Source organism: Muscardinus avellanarius, assembly GCF_963383645.1.
Source record: "Muscardinus avellanarius genome assembly, chromosome: 12".
NCBI classification, from domain to species: Eukaryota; Metazoa; Chordata; class Mammalia; order Rodentia; family Gliridae; genus Muscardinus; species Muscardinus avellanarius.
In genome coordinates, this window is record NC_137798.1 from 70,559,948 (window position 1) to 70,574,098 (window position 14,151).

The following is a 14,151-nucleotide window of genomic DNA, read 5'->3' on the forward strand; positions in this document are numbered from 1 at the left end:
GTATGCCTCTACTATCTTGCTCCCAATTAAATGGTATGACTACAATGCACCATAAAAAAGCAAAAAAAAAAAAAAAGAAGAAAAGAAGTCAGTTCTCAAATTGATCAATAAGTTAAATATAGTTCCTATAAAAATGATAGCAAGTCTTTTCTTTGTGTGTGTGTGCGTGCACACACACACACATGTACACACATTCTACAAATCATATGGAAAGGCAAAAAACTAAAATAGTTAAAACAATTTTGATAAAGAAGTTGAAAGAATACTTTTAGTTTCAGGACTTACTATTATAGCTACAGTAATCAAGATAGTTTAACATGGGAGAAGATTAGACATATTGTCAGTGAAACAGTAGTGTCCAAAGTATACTAACACAGGAATGCAAACTTGATTTTTTTTTTTTTACTGAGGCGAAATTTACATGTAAAATTAACATCTTAGTGTGAACAAGTCAGTAGTATTAACGTGCATTGACAAGATTGTGCAAATACTACATCTAGTTCTAAAACATTTCATTTGTCCAAATGAAAACTCCATAATCATAAGCACAGTTCTAAAATTTACATAAAACCACAAAAAAACTCAAATGGCCAGAGTCATTTTGAGCAAGCTAAACAAAGCAGGAGACATTAAACTATCTGCCTTCAAAACATACTTCAAAGATGCAGTAATCAAAACAGCATGGTATTGACATAAAAATAGGCATATAAACCAATGAAACAATAAAGAGCCTAGAAGTAAACTCACTTATCTGTTTACTGGGAATATTAGAAATTCACATGCAGAAGACTAAAGCTAGACCCCTATCTCTTACCAGTTAGAAAAATTAATTCAACATAGATGAAAGACATAACTGTAAGACGTGAAGCTACTGAAAGAAAATAGGAGAAATTCTTCAGGACAATAGCATGGGCAGGGATTTTTTGAGCAAGACTCAAAAGCACAGGAAACAAAAGCAAAAATAGACAACTTGGTTTACATAAGTCCAAAAAGCTTCTGTATAGGAAAGGAAATACTCGACAAAGTGCAGATATAATCTATATACTAGGAAAAAGAATATTTGCAGTGTTTATATCTGATAAAGGGTGATATCTAGAATATATAAGGAGTTCCTTTTTTTTTTTTTTTTTTTGGTGGTACTTGGTTCCTAGAAGCCCTTTTACCTCCGGGCTATACTCCCAGACCTATTTTACACTTTTATATTTGGAAACAGGGTCTCTTAAGCACTGGCTTTGAAGACTATTTTAAAATGGGCAATAGATCTAAATAGACATTTCTCAAAAGACAAACGGGTACATAAAAAATGTATCTAATCATCACTCATCACCAAGAAATTGAATCAAAACCATAATGACCTCACCCCACTAAGAATGGCTAATATAAAAAGACTAAAAGTAATTGTTGGTAAGGATGTAGAGAAAAAGGGGACCCTTGTACACATTTGGTGGGGATGTAAATTAGTACACCTATAATCGAAAACAGTATGGGGGTTTCTCAAAGAACTAAAAATAGAGCTGCATTATAATTCAACAATCATAAGTATGCCTCTAAAGAAATGAAATCAGTATGTTGAAGAGACATCTTCACTTCCATGTTCATTGCCACACTATTTGCAGTAGTCAAGAAAGCAAAATAACCTAAAAGTCCAAATGATAAGTGAATAAAGAAATGTGAATATATATACACACATACATATAATATATACATATATATATATATATTATATATATGATGGACTTTATTTTCCCCCCTACTAAAAACTAGTAACAAGATTCCAAGATTGGATTCTTATTATATGCCTAGCTGCATGGAGGAATGAAATAAAACTTCTATTCTGGAAAAGAGGTAGTCAGATTTGACATCTAGTTTAATTATTATTGGTGGTTTCATTTTAAGACCAATGAGTTGACAAGTGCTATCAGAACAATAATACCAAGAAGAATAGTACTTTGCAGAAAAAGCAAGCGAAATAGTATAATATTGACTTTTATTCAAAACCAAGAAAAACTGCAGTAACTTTGCACAGGAAGAAAATATCATCTAGTTTCCCTTTTACAACTATTTCATCTTTTATCCTAAATGAGATACCAACTGTGGACTGTTCATGGGCTTGCCTTTGCCTCTCTGTTTTTCTTCTCTATCCTTTTCTTTCTCTCTTTCCACTACTACGACCTTATAAAAGAGTAACTGCCATATCTGTCGCATCATCCCTACATAATGAGACATATTAAGTAAAATAGCTGAAACTCAGTATTAATTTCTTTTTTAATGTGTACACAGCACTTGGTGTCCTCCCCCCATATATCCTCTTCCCAATACAGAGTACTGAGATTGACATTGGGGTACTCACAAATGTAAACGTAGTTGATGATAGTATTTCCATTGATGAGCCTCAGTCTTTCCCCTCCTCTTCCCTTGCACCACCTTCCTGGCTCCACTGAGGTTTCTCCTCCATTATCTAGAGTTCTTCTGGTATCCTAATTACTACCTAGCTTGTGCATATTAGAAAAAACATATGACCCTTCACTTTCTGTAACTGTCCAATCTCACTTAATATAATGTTCTCCAGATCTTTTCAGTTTCTTTCAAATGACATAATTTACTCTATATTGCTGAGTAGAATTCATTGTGTATATTTCCCATAATATTGGATTCATTCTTACTTTTCATTTAATTCTATTTTTAACCTTACTATTTGTTACGGTTTGGGTTTAGAGTGTACCCAGAAATGCTCATGAGTTGAAAGCCTGGCCCCCAATGCAGCAAGGTTCAGAGGTAGGACATGGCCAGAGGAGTCACCCACCAACTTTTTGTGTTTTGGGCCATGATGACGGAGAGGAACTTTTCCTCGCCTTGTGCCCCGCATGCTGCCTTTACGGTGGCTGACTATGGGCTACACTTGTGAAACAGTGAGCCAAATAAGATTTGTGTCAAGTATTTTAGTCACAGTGATGGGAAAAGCTGACAATAACACTACGTATTTTGATTCTGAGGTGTAAGAATTAGACTGTGAATTTATGGAGAAAAGTTGAGGAGCTTGAAGAGATACACTTTCTATGCATTTTATGTGAGATTGGCAGAAAATTACCCCTCTTCTAAGCTAACTGTTCTTATCTGTCCTTGGAGGGAGTTTTGTTTATATTATATTCTTATTTGTTAGTCTATCTGTTTTGGTAATGGGCTCACTGAATTTCTAAGGGCCTTACGCCTGTGATCTTCTGGTACTGTGATTATAGGCCTACACCACCACACACAGCTACGTTATATTCTTGAATGAGATTATTAGACTGGATGTGCCTCATTCATTCATTCTCTGTCTTTTCATTGTGGCCCTTATGGTTGCAGAAAATATTACCAAGATTTTCCTGGTATATGTAGGTCTCTTAAATCTTATTTGGAGGTTTTTTGGAAATTGCCTGGAATACTATCTCAAATATCCTCAGCCCAATAAATGTTCCTCATTTATTTGGTGTTTCCCATTGGATTTGTAGAATTACCATCTTTTAAAGATAGTTTTTAAGCTGAGTGTGGTGGTACATATTTGTAATCCCAGTACTTCGGAAGCTGAGACAAGAGGATCACAGGTTTGAAGCAAGCCTCAGCAATTTAGTGAAGCTCTCAGCAACCTAGTGAGACCCTATTTCCAAATAGGAAATAAAACCAGTCTCAGGGTGTAACTTGTAGATAGAATGTCTCTGGGTTCAATCACCAGTACCACACACACACAAAAAAATGTTTCTTAAATGTTTGATAGAGATGTATAGGTAAAGAACAAAAGTTTTTAAAATGTATTTAAAGAAAGCCAATTGCTGCTTTACTTTCCAATGTAGGTTTTTCTCTCTTATGCTATGTAGTATCTATTTTACATTTACAATGATGTGTCAGTAAACAATTTGTAAAACTCACCAAGTGCCATGTACTTGCATGTCCCTGGCACTCTGGACTTCATTATGATGTGACACTACAATGCATCAATAAATGTATACTTAAAGAATTTAAACTATGTATCTTATCATCTTTTCTCTATTAATTTTCCATGTTTGAACATTGAACACAGAGACTTCACAGGGAAGTGGGGTACCTGAAGCACTTGGTTGCCTACTTACAACAGATTATTCTTTGCTGCAGGAGTAGGAAGAACTACCTCCATACCATCTTAACTTTGCTAGAGAAATATTCATGTTTAGTATAGTAGGAGACAGTAATTCTCAGTCTTGGATTTTAAAAATGAGAATGCTTTTTGCTGGGCATGGTGGCGCACGCTTGTAATCCCTGCGCTTGGGAGGCAGAGACAGGAGGATCGCGCAGGTTCGAAGCCAGCCTGGCTGGCTTGAGAGACCCTGTTTCCAAGTAAAAATATAAAATGGGTCTGGGAGTGTAGCCTGGAGGTAGAAGGGTTTCCAGGAACCCCAGTACCACACACACACACAAAAATGAGAATGCTTTTTAACTTTTTCTTTCATGGTTATTAACTGTGCCCCACGTCTTTGTTTTAATTACCACTGTGCAATACTTCAATTCTCTTGTTTGCTTCATTTACCTTTTCTGCTTTGGTTTTGAAAATAATTTTAGAGAAATAACATCAGATTGTTTCCAATATAATGAGATGCTTTCATCACACTAATAACAATCTTTTTACATTACCAACAAAAGCTTGATACTGCAAATCTTTTTAAACAAACAAATTACAAAATATTTATAGCCTCATGCCAAGAGCATACATAGAGCACAGGAAAGGTTAGCTTACTTGCCCTGACCCATTCCTCTGTTTTTACTGAGCTCTATTTATTGGAAATTAACTATCAGTGGCTTAACTCCTCCCAATAGAAATAATGTTCTTAGAGTAGAACTGGAAGAATCCCCTGGGGCTCTGATTTTTAATCCTTAACCTACAAAATGCGCACATAGGTGCTCTGAACTTGTACTTCTTGCTACAACTTGTATTAAACACCAGAGGGGAATAGATAAGGACACTGGACAATGGATTCAGAAACCTGATTTCTAAAGTCTGGATTACTACCTACTTAGGCATTTTTTGTGCCTATGGACATTTATCCAGTGTAAAATAATATCTCTTAAATTATAAGGATATATGAAATAGATATAAGTATATACAATACAATCTCATTTAGTTTTATAGTATTTCTGACAAAAGAAGGGTGGGTGGATAGGAAAAGGTTGTGAAGAGGAGGTAATTTTTGTCTCAAAATTTTTTTTTTTTTTTTTTTTTGGTAGTACTGGGAATTGAACCCAGAGGTGTTCTACCTTCGAGTTTTAAAACCAGCTCTATTTTTTATTCTTTATTTTGAAACAGAGTCTCACCAAATTGCAGAGGGCCTTACTAAGTAGCTGAGGCTGGCCACGAACCTGCAATCATCCTGTCTCAGCCTCCCAAGTACTAGGATTACAAGTATGTGCCACCATGCCTGGCTTTGTCTCAATTTTAAATTAGCAAATTGAGGCCAGATCACACAATTGATTTCATAGCAGAGCCTTCATTGAAACATTATCATATCTTATGCCTCTCTTTCCAAAGCACTCATTAGAGCATATTGTCTCAAGTAGTTTTGTCAAATTTCTAAAACTTGGAAAATAACCATCATCATTACAAGGAACTAGAATTTATCTATTGATGAGTCTGGCTTTAAAAAAATCCCATATTAAAAAAAGCTCATATTGTAAACATTGCTTATGAGGTTTATATTCTAATTTTAATCTTCATAATTATATTTTGCAGAATGGACTCCAATTGAATAATTTTAAAAATATATTTACTTAGTTTATAAACACAAGTTCTATCTTTCAAGGCTTGGCTTAAATTTAATTTTTCATAATCTTTTGTAGTCCAACTAAAAGTAGTTCTTTTATTCCTTAATTCCTTAGTTACCATAATTTAGAACATTTAAATTATCTGCTACTATAGTTGTTTTTGTATATGTTGTCTTATTCTGTTGAACATCACCTCCCAACATTCATTTCATTTATTAGATGCCTAGAATTTTTTTAGTGGGCATAATTCACTTGAAATTGGTCAGTGAATGATACTCAAGGCAGAAGGAGGGAGAAGTGAATGAGACTGTTCTTGATAGGATTCATTAGACATTTTCTAGCTGTGTTTCCTCATCTTCTACTCCCATCTTCCACTTCCTTTTGTCTGCAGGAGTTTATATAATATCTAATATGTGTGAGCTGTGAAGTGGGAGATTATATGAAGGAAATGCTATAAAAAGAGGAAGGGAATGATTGATAAGAATCACAATATATAACAATATACCTACAGTTTTGCATAACTGATAGAGATTTATATAGGAGAGAATTATTAAGTACACTAAAGCAATTGCAAAATAGATTTTATCAGAAATAACTACCTTGTTTAAGTGTTAACCATGTTTTAAAGTGAAGTTTTTTTTTAGTAATGAAGCCCTTCTGAATATACTTGTTCATAGGTTTGTGTGTGTGTGTGTGTGTGTGTGTGTGTGTGTGTATAATTTCAAGTCTTTTGCAGACATCAGCCAGCTAGAATAAAACCAGAATAAATGGTAATTAACAAAAGGCTATTTGGTAAGAAATATGAAGTTGACAAATATGGATCTGTTTCTTTATTATAGACTTCCATAAATCTTCTTAAATTTTGTTCTTTATTGCTTGAGTAAAATTCCATTGTAAACATATCTCACAGTTTTATAATTCGTTCATCTGTTGATGAACATCTTGGCTAGTTTCATAGTTTGGCAATTGTGAATTGTGCAGCTATGAACATAGATATACATGATTTAGTTTGGTAGTTTGGTTTTCATTCTTTTGGGTAGATACCCAGAAGTGGTATTGCTGGATCATATGGTAGGTTCAATTTCATTGTTCTGAGGATCCTCCATATTGTTTTCCAAAGTGGTTGCACTCATTTGCAATCCCACCAACAATGTACTAGAGTTTCTACTTCTCCACATCCTTGCCAGCATTTGTTGTTTGTGTTTTAAATGATTGCCATTCTAATTGGAGTTAGGTGAAATCTCAGGGTTGTTTTGATTTGCATCTCTCTGATTACTTATGATGTTGAACATTTTTTCATACATTTATTGGCCATTTGTATTTCTTCTTTTGTGAAGTGTCTGTTTAGTTCACTTGCCCTTTTTTGATTGGGTTATTTGTTTTCTTAGTGGTGAGTTATTTGCAGCGAAATGGGTGGAACTGGAGAACATTATGCTAAGTGAGATTGGTCAGTATAAATATAAATTTTAAAAAGGATCAAGCATAGTACATCTTTTCTTCTTTATTCTACTTAAGACATAACAGAAATAAATTAATATATTCTTTCTTCAACTTGATTTGAGGTACAGTAATCCTCATGAATTCAGCCTCTGTCATAAATTGTCCTTTATCCTCTGTCTCAGCTTTTGTGCTCAAAATTTGGGGTTCTAATTAAAATCTTCTCTTAAAACACACAGTTGATGTGCTTTTCTTACATGCAGATGAGTCTTCTTTTATATAAAAGATCTATAGTTTTCAAACTAAGATGAGATGTTTTAACAGTTAATATTTCCTCATTTGTTTTTTACATTAACAAAAAATAAAACCAAGATGTAATAATAAGGAAAACTGGATGTGAGTTATATGGGAGCACTCTGTACTATTTGCAATAGTTCAGTACATCTAAAAAGCTTTCTAAAGTGCACTGAAGCCGGGCGTGGTGGCGCACGCTTGTAATCCCCACGCTTGGAAGTCAGAGACAGGAGGATCGCTCTGGTTCAGAGCCAGCCTCGCTGGCTTAAGAGACCCTGTTTCCAAATAAAAAATATATAATAGGTCTGGGAGTGTAGCCCGGAGATAGAAGGGCTTCCATGAACCCCAGTACCACTAAATAAATAAATAAATAAATAAATAAATAAATAAATAAAGTGCACTGAAAAATATGTAAAGATCCAGGTCTGGGAGTGTAGCCCGGAGATAGAAGGGCTTCCATGAACCCCAGTACCACTAAATAAATAAATAAATAAATAAATAAATAAATAAATAAAGTGCACTGAAAAATATGTAAAGATCCAGGTCTGGGAGTGTAGTCCGGAGATAGAAGGGCTTCCATGAACCCCAGTACCACTAACTAACTAACTAAATAACTAAATAAATAAATAAATAAACAAACAAACAAAGTGCACTGAAAAATATGTAAAGATCCAGTCATGGTGACACACACCTGTAGTCCCCATATTTAGTAGTACCGAAGGTTTAAGGCCAGCACATGGTTGTGAGACTATATTTATAAAAAAAAAAAAAGCCATATATGTTGGTAAATGGAAGAAGAAAATACATGAAGGACATTTTCTTTTTCACTCATAAATTTCTCTATTTCTTACAAATCTTAAAAAATGCGACAATTGTCAGTGTTTATCTGCTTTCTTGATAAGTTGCTGAGCCAATAATAAAGCTTTACTCCCAAGATCCTTATATAAATTATTATATAGAAATTAAATCCCCACATGATATCACACTTTTCTGTTCTCAAATCTTTTGTGATTATAGCAACAAGGATGGAATTATTCCCTTAGGAGTCTGCCATGAGTTTATTGTCTCAAGTGAAGAGATTCAACAACCCTGTTACTTGACTGTGGGAACAATGTTGACCAAATCTTGCTGCATTTTATCAAGAGTGTCTCCAATTCATAAGGGCTTTAATTCTTCTTAATGTTCTTGATGGCATGAGTTCTGCTTTGATTAAAAAAAAATAAACAGCTGTAACACATATGACTATGAAAGTTACCTCTTCTGAAAGTGGCTATATTGCTTTTTCCCTTCTCAGCATTTCCTATAAATTATTTTTATGTCGCACTATCTTAGCTTTTATAAGTAGGGCTCTACTTGACAGAACAGATGATATTCCTGGAATATAGTTTTAAATTTGAGTTTTGCAGACTGCTTTGTTCAAGGCTCATATAAATTGAGAACTGATTACCTTGCCTCTTGTTTGTGTGTGGAGGAAAGAGGGATTCTGTATCTAGAGGAACTCATCTTTTCTTCCTTTGCAGACAAAATACTTAAAAAAATCTTAGACTAAAGAATCCTTGTCAGAACAAATTGTCATATGAGGACTAAAATGCCCAGGGATATTTAGTAGAACTCATACAAATTAGGGCAGAAATGAGACTTTAAAATGGAAAAAAATTCTTATATTAGCTAACTATGTTATGACAAAGTGTAGAATTAGAAAAGTGGGCCTCCCAGTAAGAAATTGACATAACATGTTCTCAAAACATCCAATATAGAATGTGTTGTAAATTCAGTTGTGAAAATTGCTGGTATCCGTTACCAAGGTTGATTTTTTAAAAAAAGTTTTATGACTGATATTTTATAATTGTTGAAATTAGATACCCCTTTTTCTCAGTGCCTTTTACTTCAAAATAAAATGGTAGATTTTATTTGTAACATGTAGAACTCTGAAGATCTATGGAATTAATGATAAATTGTAGTTTTTTCTTTAAGGTAATTTGAGTTATATTGCAAAAGGTAAGCTTGGAATGCTGAAATGCCACTGGAATAAATGAACTCTTTTACCTCTTTCATAAAGATCTTAGTTTTTGCGTGTGTGTGTGTGTGTGTGTGTGTGTGTGTGTGTGTGTGAGAGAGAGAGAGAGAGAGAGAGAGAGAGAGAGAGAGAGAGAGAGAGAGATAGATAGATAGATAGATACTGGGTATTGAGCCCAAGGTCGCTCTACCGCTGAGCTCCACCCCCAGTCCAATTTTTATTCTTTATTTTGATACAGGGTCTCACTAAGTTGCAGGGGGCCTTCCAAGTAGATGAGGCTGGCCACAAACCTGCAATCCTCCTATCTTAGCCTCCCAAGTACAGGAATTACAAGTGTGCACCACCACACCTGGCAACTTTGAGTTTAGAGTTGATCACACTTGCATGTTCTGAGTGATAGAGAAGTGAGATAATATTTTTTTTAATGTAACTGTTTAATTTCATGTCTTTTAGTGATTTTTTAAAGTATTTTTTCTTTTTCACTGCCATCTCCCTAAATAGGCATATGCATTTTTTATTGGACTCTTTCTATTGGACATAATATTTAAAGGTGATTTCATTGCTTAATAAGAAATATATTGGATCAGTCTATTATGTGATTTTTGCTACTTGTCACCTGTAAAGAGAAGTGAACTTCTCTGTATAACTTACCTTCATCTTTGTTTCTTTTACTTTCTAACAGAATCCTAAGGACTGCCACAAAGCCAAGAAGCTGGTATGTAACATCAACAAAGGCTGTGGCTATGGCTGTCAACTCCATCACGTGGTCTACTGCTTCATGATTGCATATGGTACTCAGCGAACACTCATCCTGGAATCTCAGAATTGGCGCTATGCTACTGATGGTTGGGAGACTGTGTTTAGACCTGTAAGTGAGACATGCACAGACAAATCTGGCATCTCCACTGGGCACTGGTCAGGTAAGGAACTTGTACAATGTGTCAGATCTCTGGCATGATCAAAATTTTATGTATCATAAACTTTTCCTCTGGATTCTTGCATGCTGTGTATTATATTATCCAAGTAAAATCTGAAATAGCAATGTTTTATTTTCAAAGTATTTTATGATCTTTTCCATTTCTGATGTTCACTTATGTCAGGATTTAGCAAAATCACTGAGTTTTCTTCAGAGTGTTATATTTAATAATAATACAAAAATGATACAGCTTTCACTTTTTAGGATTCTTTCATATTGAACTTTTATTGTAGCTTCATAATCATTATACAGAGTAGACACTGTTTCTCAGATGTTAGTTTCTATAAGACTTAGGTCTAGCTTCTGAATTCATAGATACCAGCTTATGATATATAGAGTCTGGAGTGGGGCCTGAGAATTGCATTTCTGACAAAATGTTCAAATCTTGGGACCACAATTTGATAATCATTGATGTAGAATATGCAGATAACTTATCTCCATTTAAAGATGAGACCAGAGCTGGGCGTGGTAGCGCACGCTTGTAATCCCAGCACTTGGGAGGCTGAGACAGGAGGATCGTGCAGGTTTGAAGCCAACCTCAGTTACTTAGTGAGGCACTCAGCAACTTAGTGAGACCCTGTTTTCAAATAAAGTAAAATATAGGTCTAGAAGTATAGCCCAGAGGTAGAAAAGCCCCTGGGTTCCACCCCCAGTACTACATACATACATACATACATACATACATACATACATACATACACCAGTGAAGGAAATTTGTTTATGTGGTTTTTATTTTGTATTCAGGGAACATTTGATAAAGAATAATATAAACTAAAGTTCTATGCCAAGCATTCTAAAGCAATAAAAAGATCATTAAGATATTTTCTTTTTCTTGAGGAAGTGGATCTGAATTATAGAATTTCTTACTGGTAGTCTAGTGCTCTTTTTTATAATAATGATTATAAAATTGGACCTAAAATTGGGCAATTTTTGTTTTAAAATGCTGGTTTTATCATTTTATAATCCTGAAAAAGTTACTTAACCCATACCTTTTTTTTAATTAGTAAAATGAGGAGTAATATGTCATTGGATTGTTTCTAGCATTATATTGATAATATTTGTAATGCACTTTCCACAGTACCTAATATGAGAGCTGTCGTAGCTGCTAGCCACTATTAATAAATGCCATTTATTAATGCCAGGCGTGGTGGCGCACGCTTGTAATCCCTGCACTTGGGAGGCAGAGACAGGAGGAACGCGCAGGTTCGAAGCCAGCCACGTGTGCTGGCTTAGGAGACCCTGTTTCCAAATAAAAATGTAAAAATAGGTCTGGGAGTGTAGCCCGGAGGTAGAAGGGCTTCCAGGAACCCCAGTACCACCAAAAAAATAAATAAATAAAAATAATAAAAATAATAAAAATAAAAAATAGGTCTGGGAGTGTAGCCCAGAGGTAGAAGGGCTTCCAGGAACCCCAGTACCACAAAAAAAAAAAAAATGCCATTTATTCATTGAACAAATATATGCTATGTCCTTCAGTGTAGCAGATAATAAACCCAAGTGATTGGGATAAATGCTAATCAAGACAATACACTCTTTCTGCACTTGTATCTTATGGGAAGTCAAATATTGCTAAAATGGATGAGGCAGTTCCATTGATATCATTTATCAGAGGGTTGAGGACCGGCTTTTTGTTTGTTTACATGTTACAGCTCTAGATATGAAATTAAAGAGCTATATCATTCCTAAAGTGGGTAACTTGAGTTCCTTTGTTTTTCTTTTATTTTTGCCTCCTTTGAAAAAAATTGGTTAATACACGACTATTCACATTATTGTCATAAAAAGTAACTGGAGCCGGGCGTGGTGGCGCACGTTTGTAATCCCCGTGCTTGGGAGCCAGAGACAGGAGGATCACGCAGGTTCGAAGCCAGCTGTGCGTGCTGGTTTAGGAGACCCTGTTTCCAAATAAAAAATATAAAAATAGGTCTGGGAGTGTACCCCGGAGGTAGAAGGGCTTCCAGGAACTCCAGTACCACCAAAAAAAAAAATAATAATAATAATAACTGGATAATTTCTTTAAAATACTTTTAGTTGGCTGGGTGTGGTGGTGCACACTTGTAATCCCCGGGCTTGGGAGGCGGAGACAGGAAGATCGTGCAGGTTCAAAGCCAACCTCGCTGGCTTAAGAGACCCTATTTGTAGCCCAGAGGTAGAAGGGTTCCATCCCCAGTAACACCAAAAACAAAATCAACAACAAAAAAAAACTTTTAGTTGCTCAATAAAATGGTCCATGTGGATTAAAAGTATTATTTTGTAGACTGGGTGTGGTGGTACATTCCTGTAATCCCAGTACTTTAGGAGGCTGAGACAGGAGGATCACAGGCTCAAGGTTAGCCTCAAGAAATTAGCAGGACCTTTTTTCAAAATAACAAATTTTAAAACTGGCCTGGAAGTGAGGGTACCAATAAAATTAGAAAAATAAAAATAAAAAGTAATGGAGGTATAACTCAGAGGTAAAATGCCCCTAGGTTCAATCCCCAGTAACACACACACACACACACACACACACACACACACACACACACACACACTCTCTTACACACACACACACTCTTACACACACACACACTTCCAGAGTTACAGATATGGACCATGCCTGTCTGAAGTAGATCTTTTCTTTATCATATATATTATGTAAAATCATGTTTTTCTTCATGCAAATATCTAAGTGATAAAAAAAAGATTTAGTGGACAGTTTAATTAAAAACTAGTAATTATTTTAATATGCTTGCAGAACTCATCATAACCAATAATTTAGATACTAATCTTACTCAAAAGAGATTTGTTTCAGATTAGAACATTTTTGTTTCTATGAAAAGTATAGTTACTATCCATTTCTGTTTTGTATACATTCTCTACCTATCTTTTGGAGAAGCTAATTAGAAGAAACAATTCTAATTATTAGATTCTTAACAATAATTCTTAAATTAGCTGTAAATCAACTATATCTATTGTTCTGACTTGTAAAAAGAATTCTAGAACATATCCTTCAGTACCACTACCATAAGTTATCATTATTCATCCACACTTGACATGATTTGTTTGCAGTCATTCCTATTCAAATGTGTCGCTAATACAGGAATTAATATGCACTTCTAATCATTTCCATGTCTATATCATGCCTTGTAGATTGACTTCTGTTGTCCTCCTGTAATATTTATAGTTCTAAAGCCATATCCTATATAGTAAGCAATTTTGTTAAGTAAAGGAAATTAAAGATTATGCTTCATTTAAAGATAATCAAAATATTTTTCAACACCTAGAGATATCATTTTTTGCTATTAGTTGTGTATTTTAAAGTTTCTGATAAAATTATATGTTTGTTTTTCTATACCTCAAGATGTTTCATGAACCTAAACTAACTACATATAGCAGGCCTCCTCTTCTTTCATATAGATGCCTCATGACAATTCAGAATCAGAATCTTGCTTATCTGTTTCAACAAATACTATTTTTTAAGTATGTTAACTGTTTTAGCATATTTTATGACTAGATGCAAAAAAAATGCTTTTTCTAGTTAGTAGAAAAGCACTGAATAAAACCCCAGAATTGAAAACCCCAGCTATTTCAACTCACATCTCTACTATTTTTTACTGATAAAAATTGAAAGCTAATTCAGATTAACGTTAAACTACTTTGGCTGTCTCCTCATTTCTTATTT

General features: G+C 34.6%; 1 protein-coding gene across 2 annotated transcripts in view; it reads left to right on the plus strand.

The window, feature by feature from the left end:
• FUT8 (fucosyltransferase 8) overlaps window positions 1–14,151 on the plus strand; it is a gene marked incomplete at both ends in the record, with an annotated part of 133,929 nt that overhangs the window by 69,936 nt on the left and 49,842 nt on the right. For both annotated transcript variants that reach the window (XM_080706769.1, XM_080706770.1), the window contains one exon: window positions 10,200–10,437. In XM_080706769.1, coding sequence (XP_080562895.1) covers window positions 10,200–10,437 — 238 coding nt within the window. The remainder of the gene's footprint in view (window positions 1–10,199; window positions 10,438–14,151) is intronic.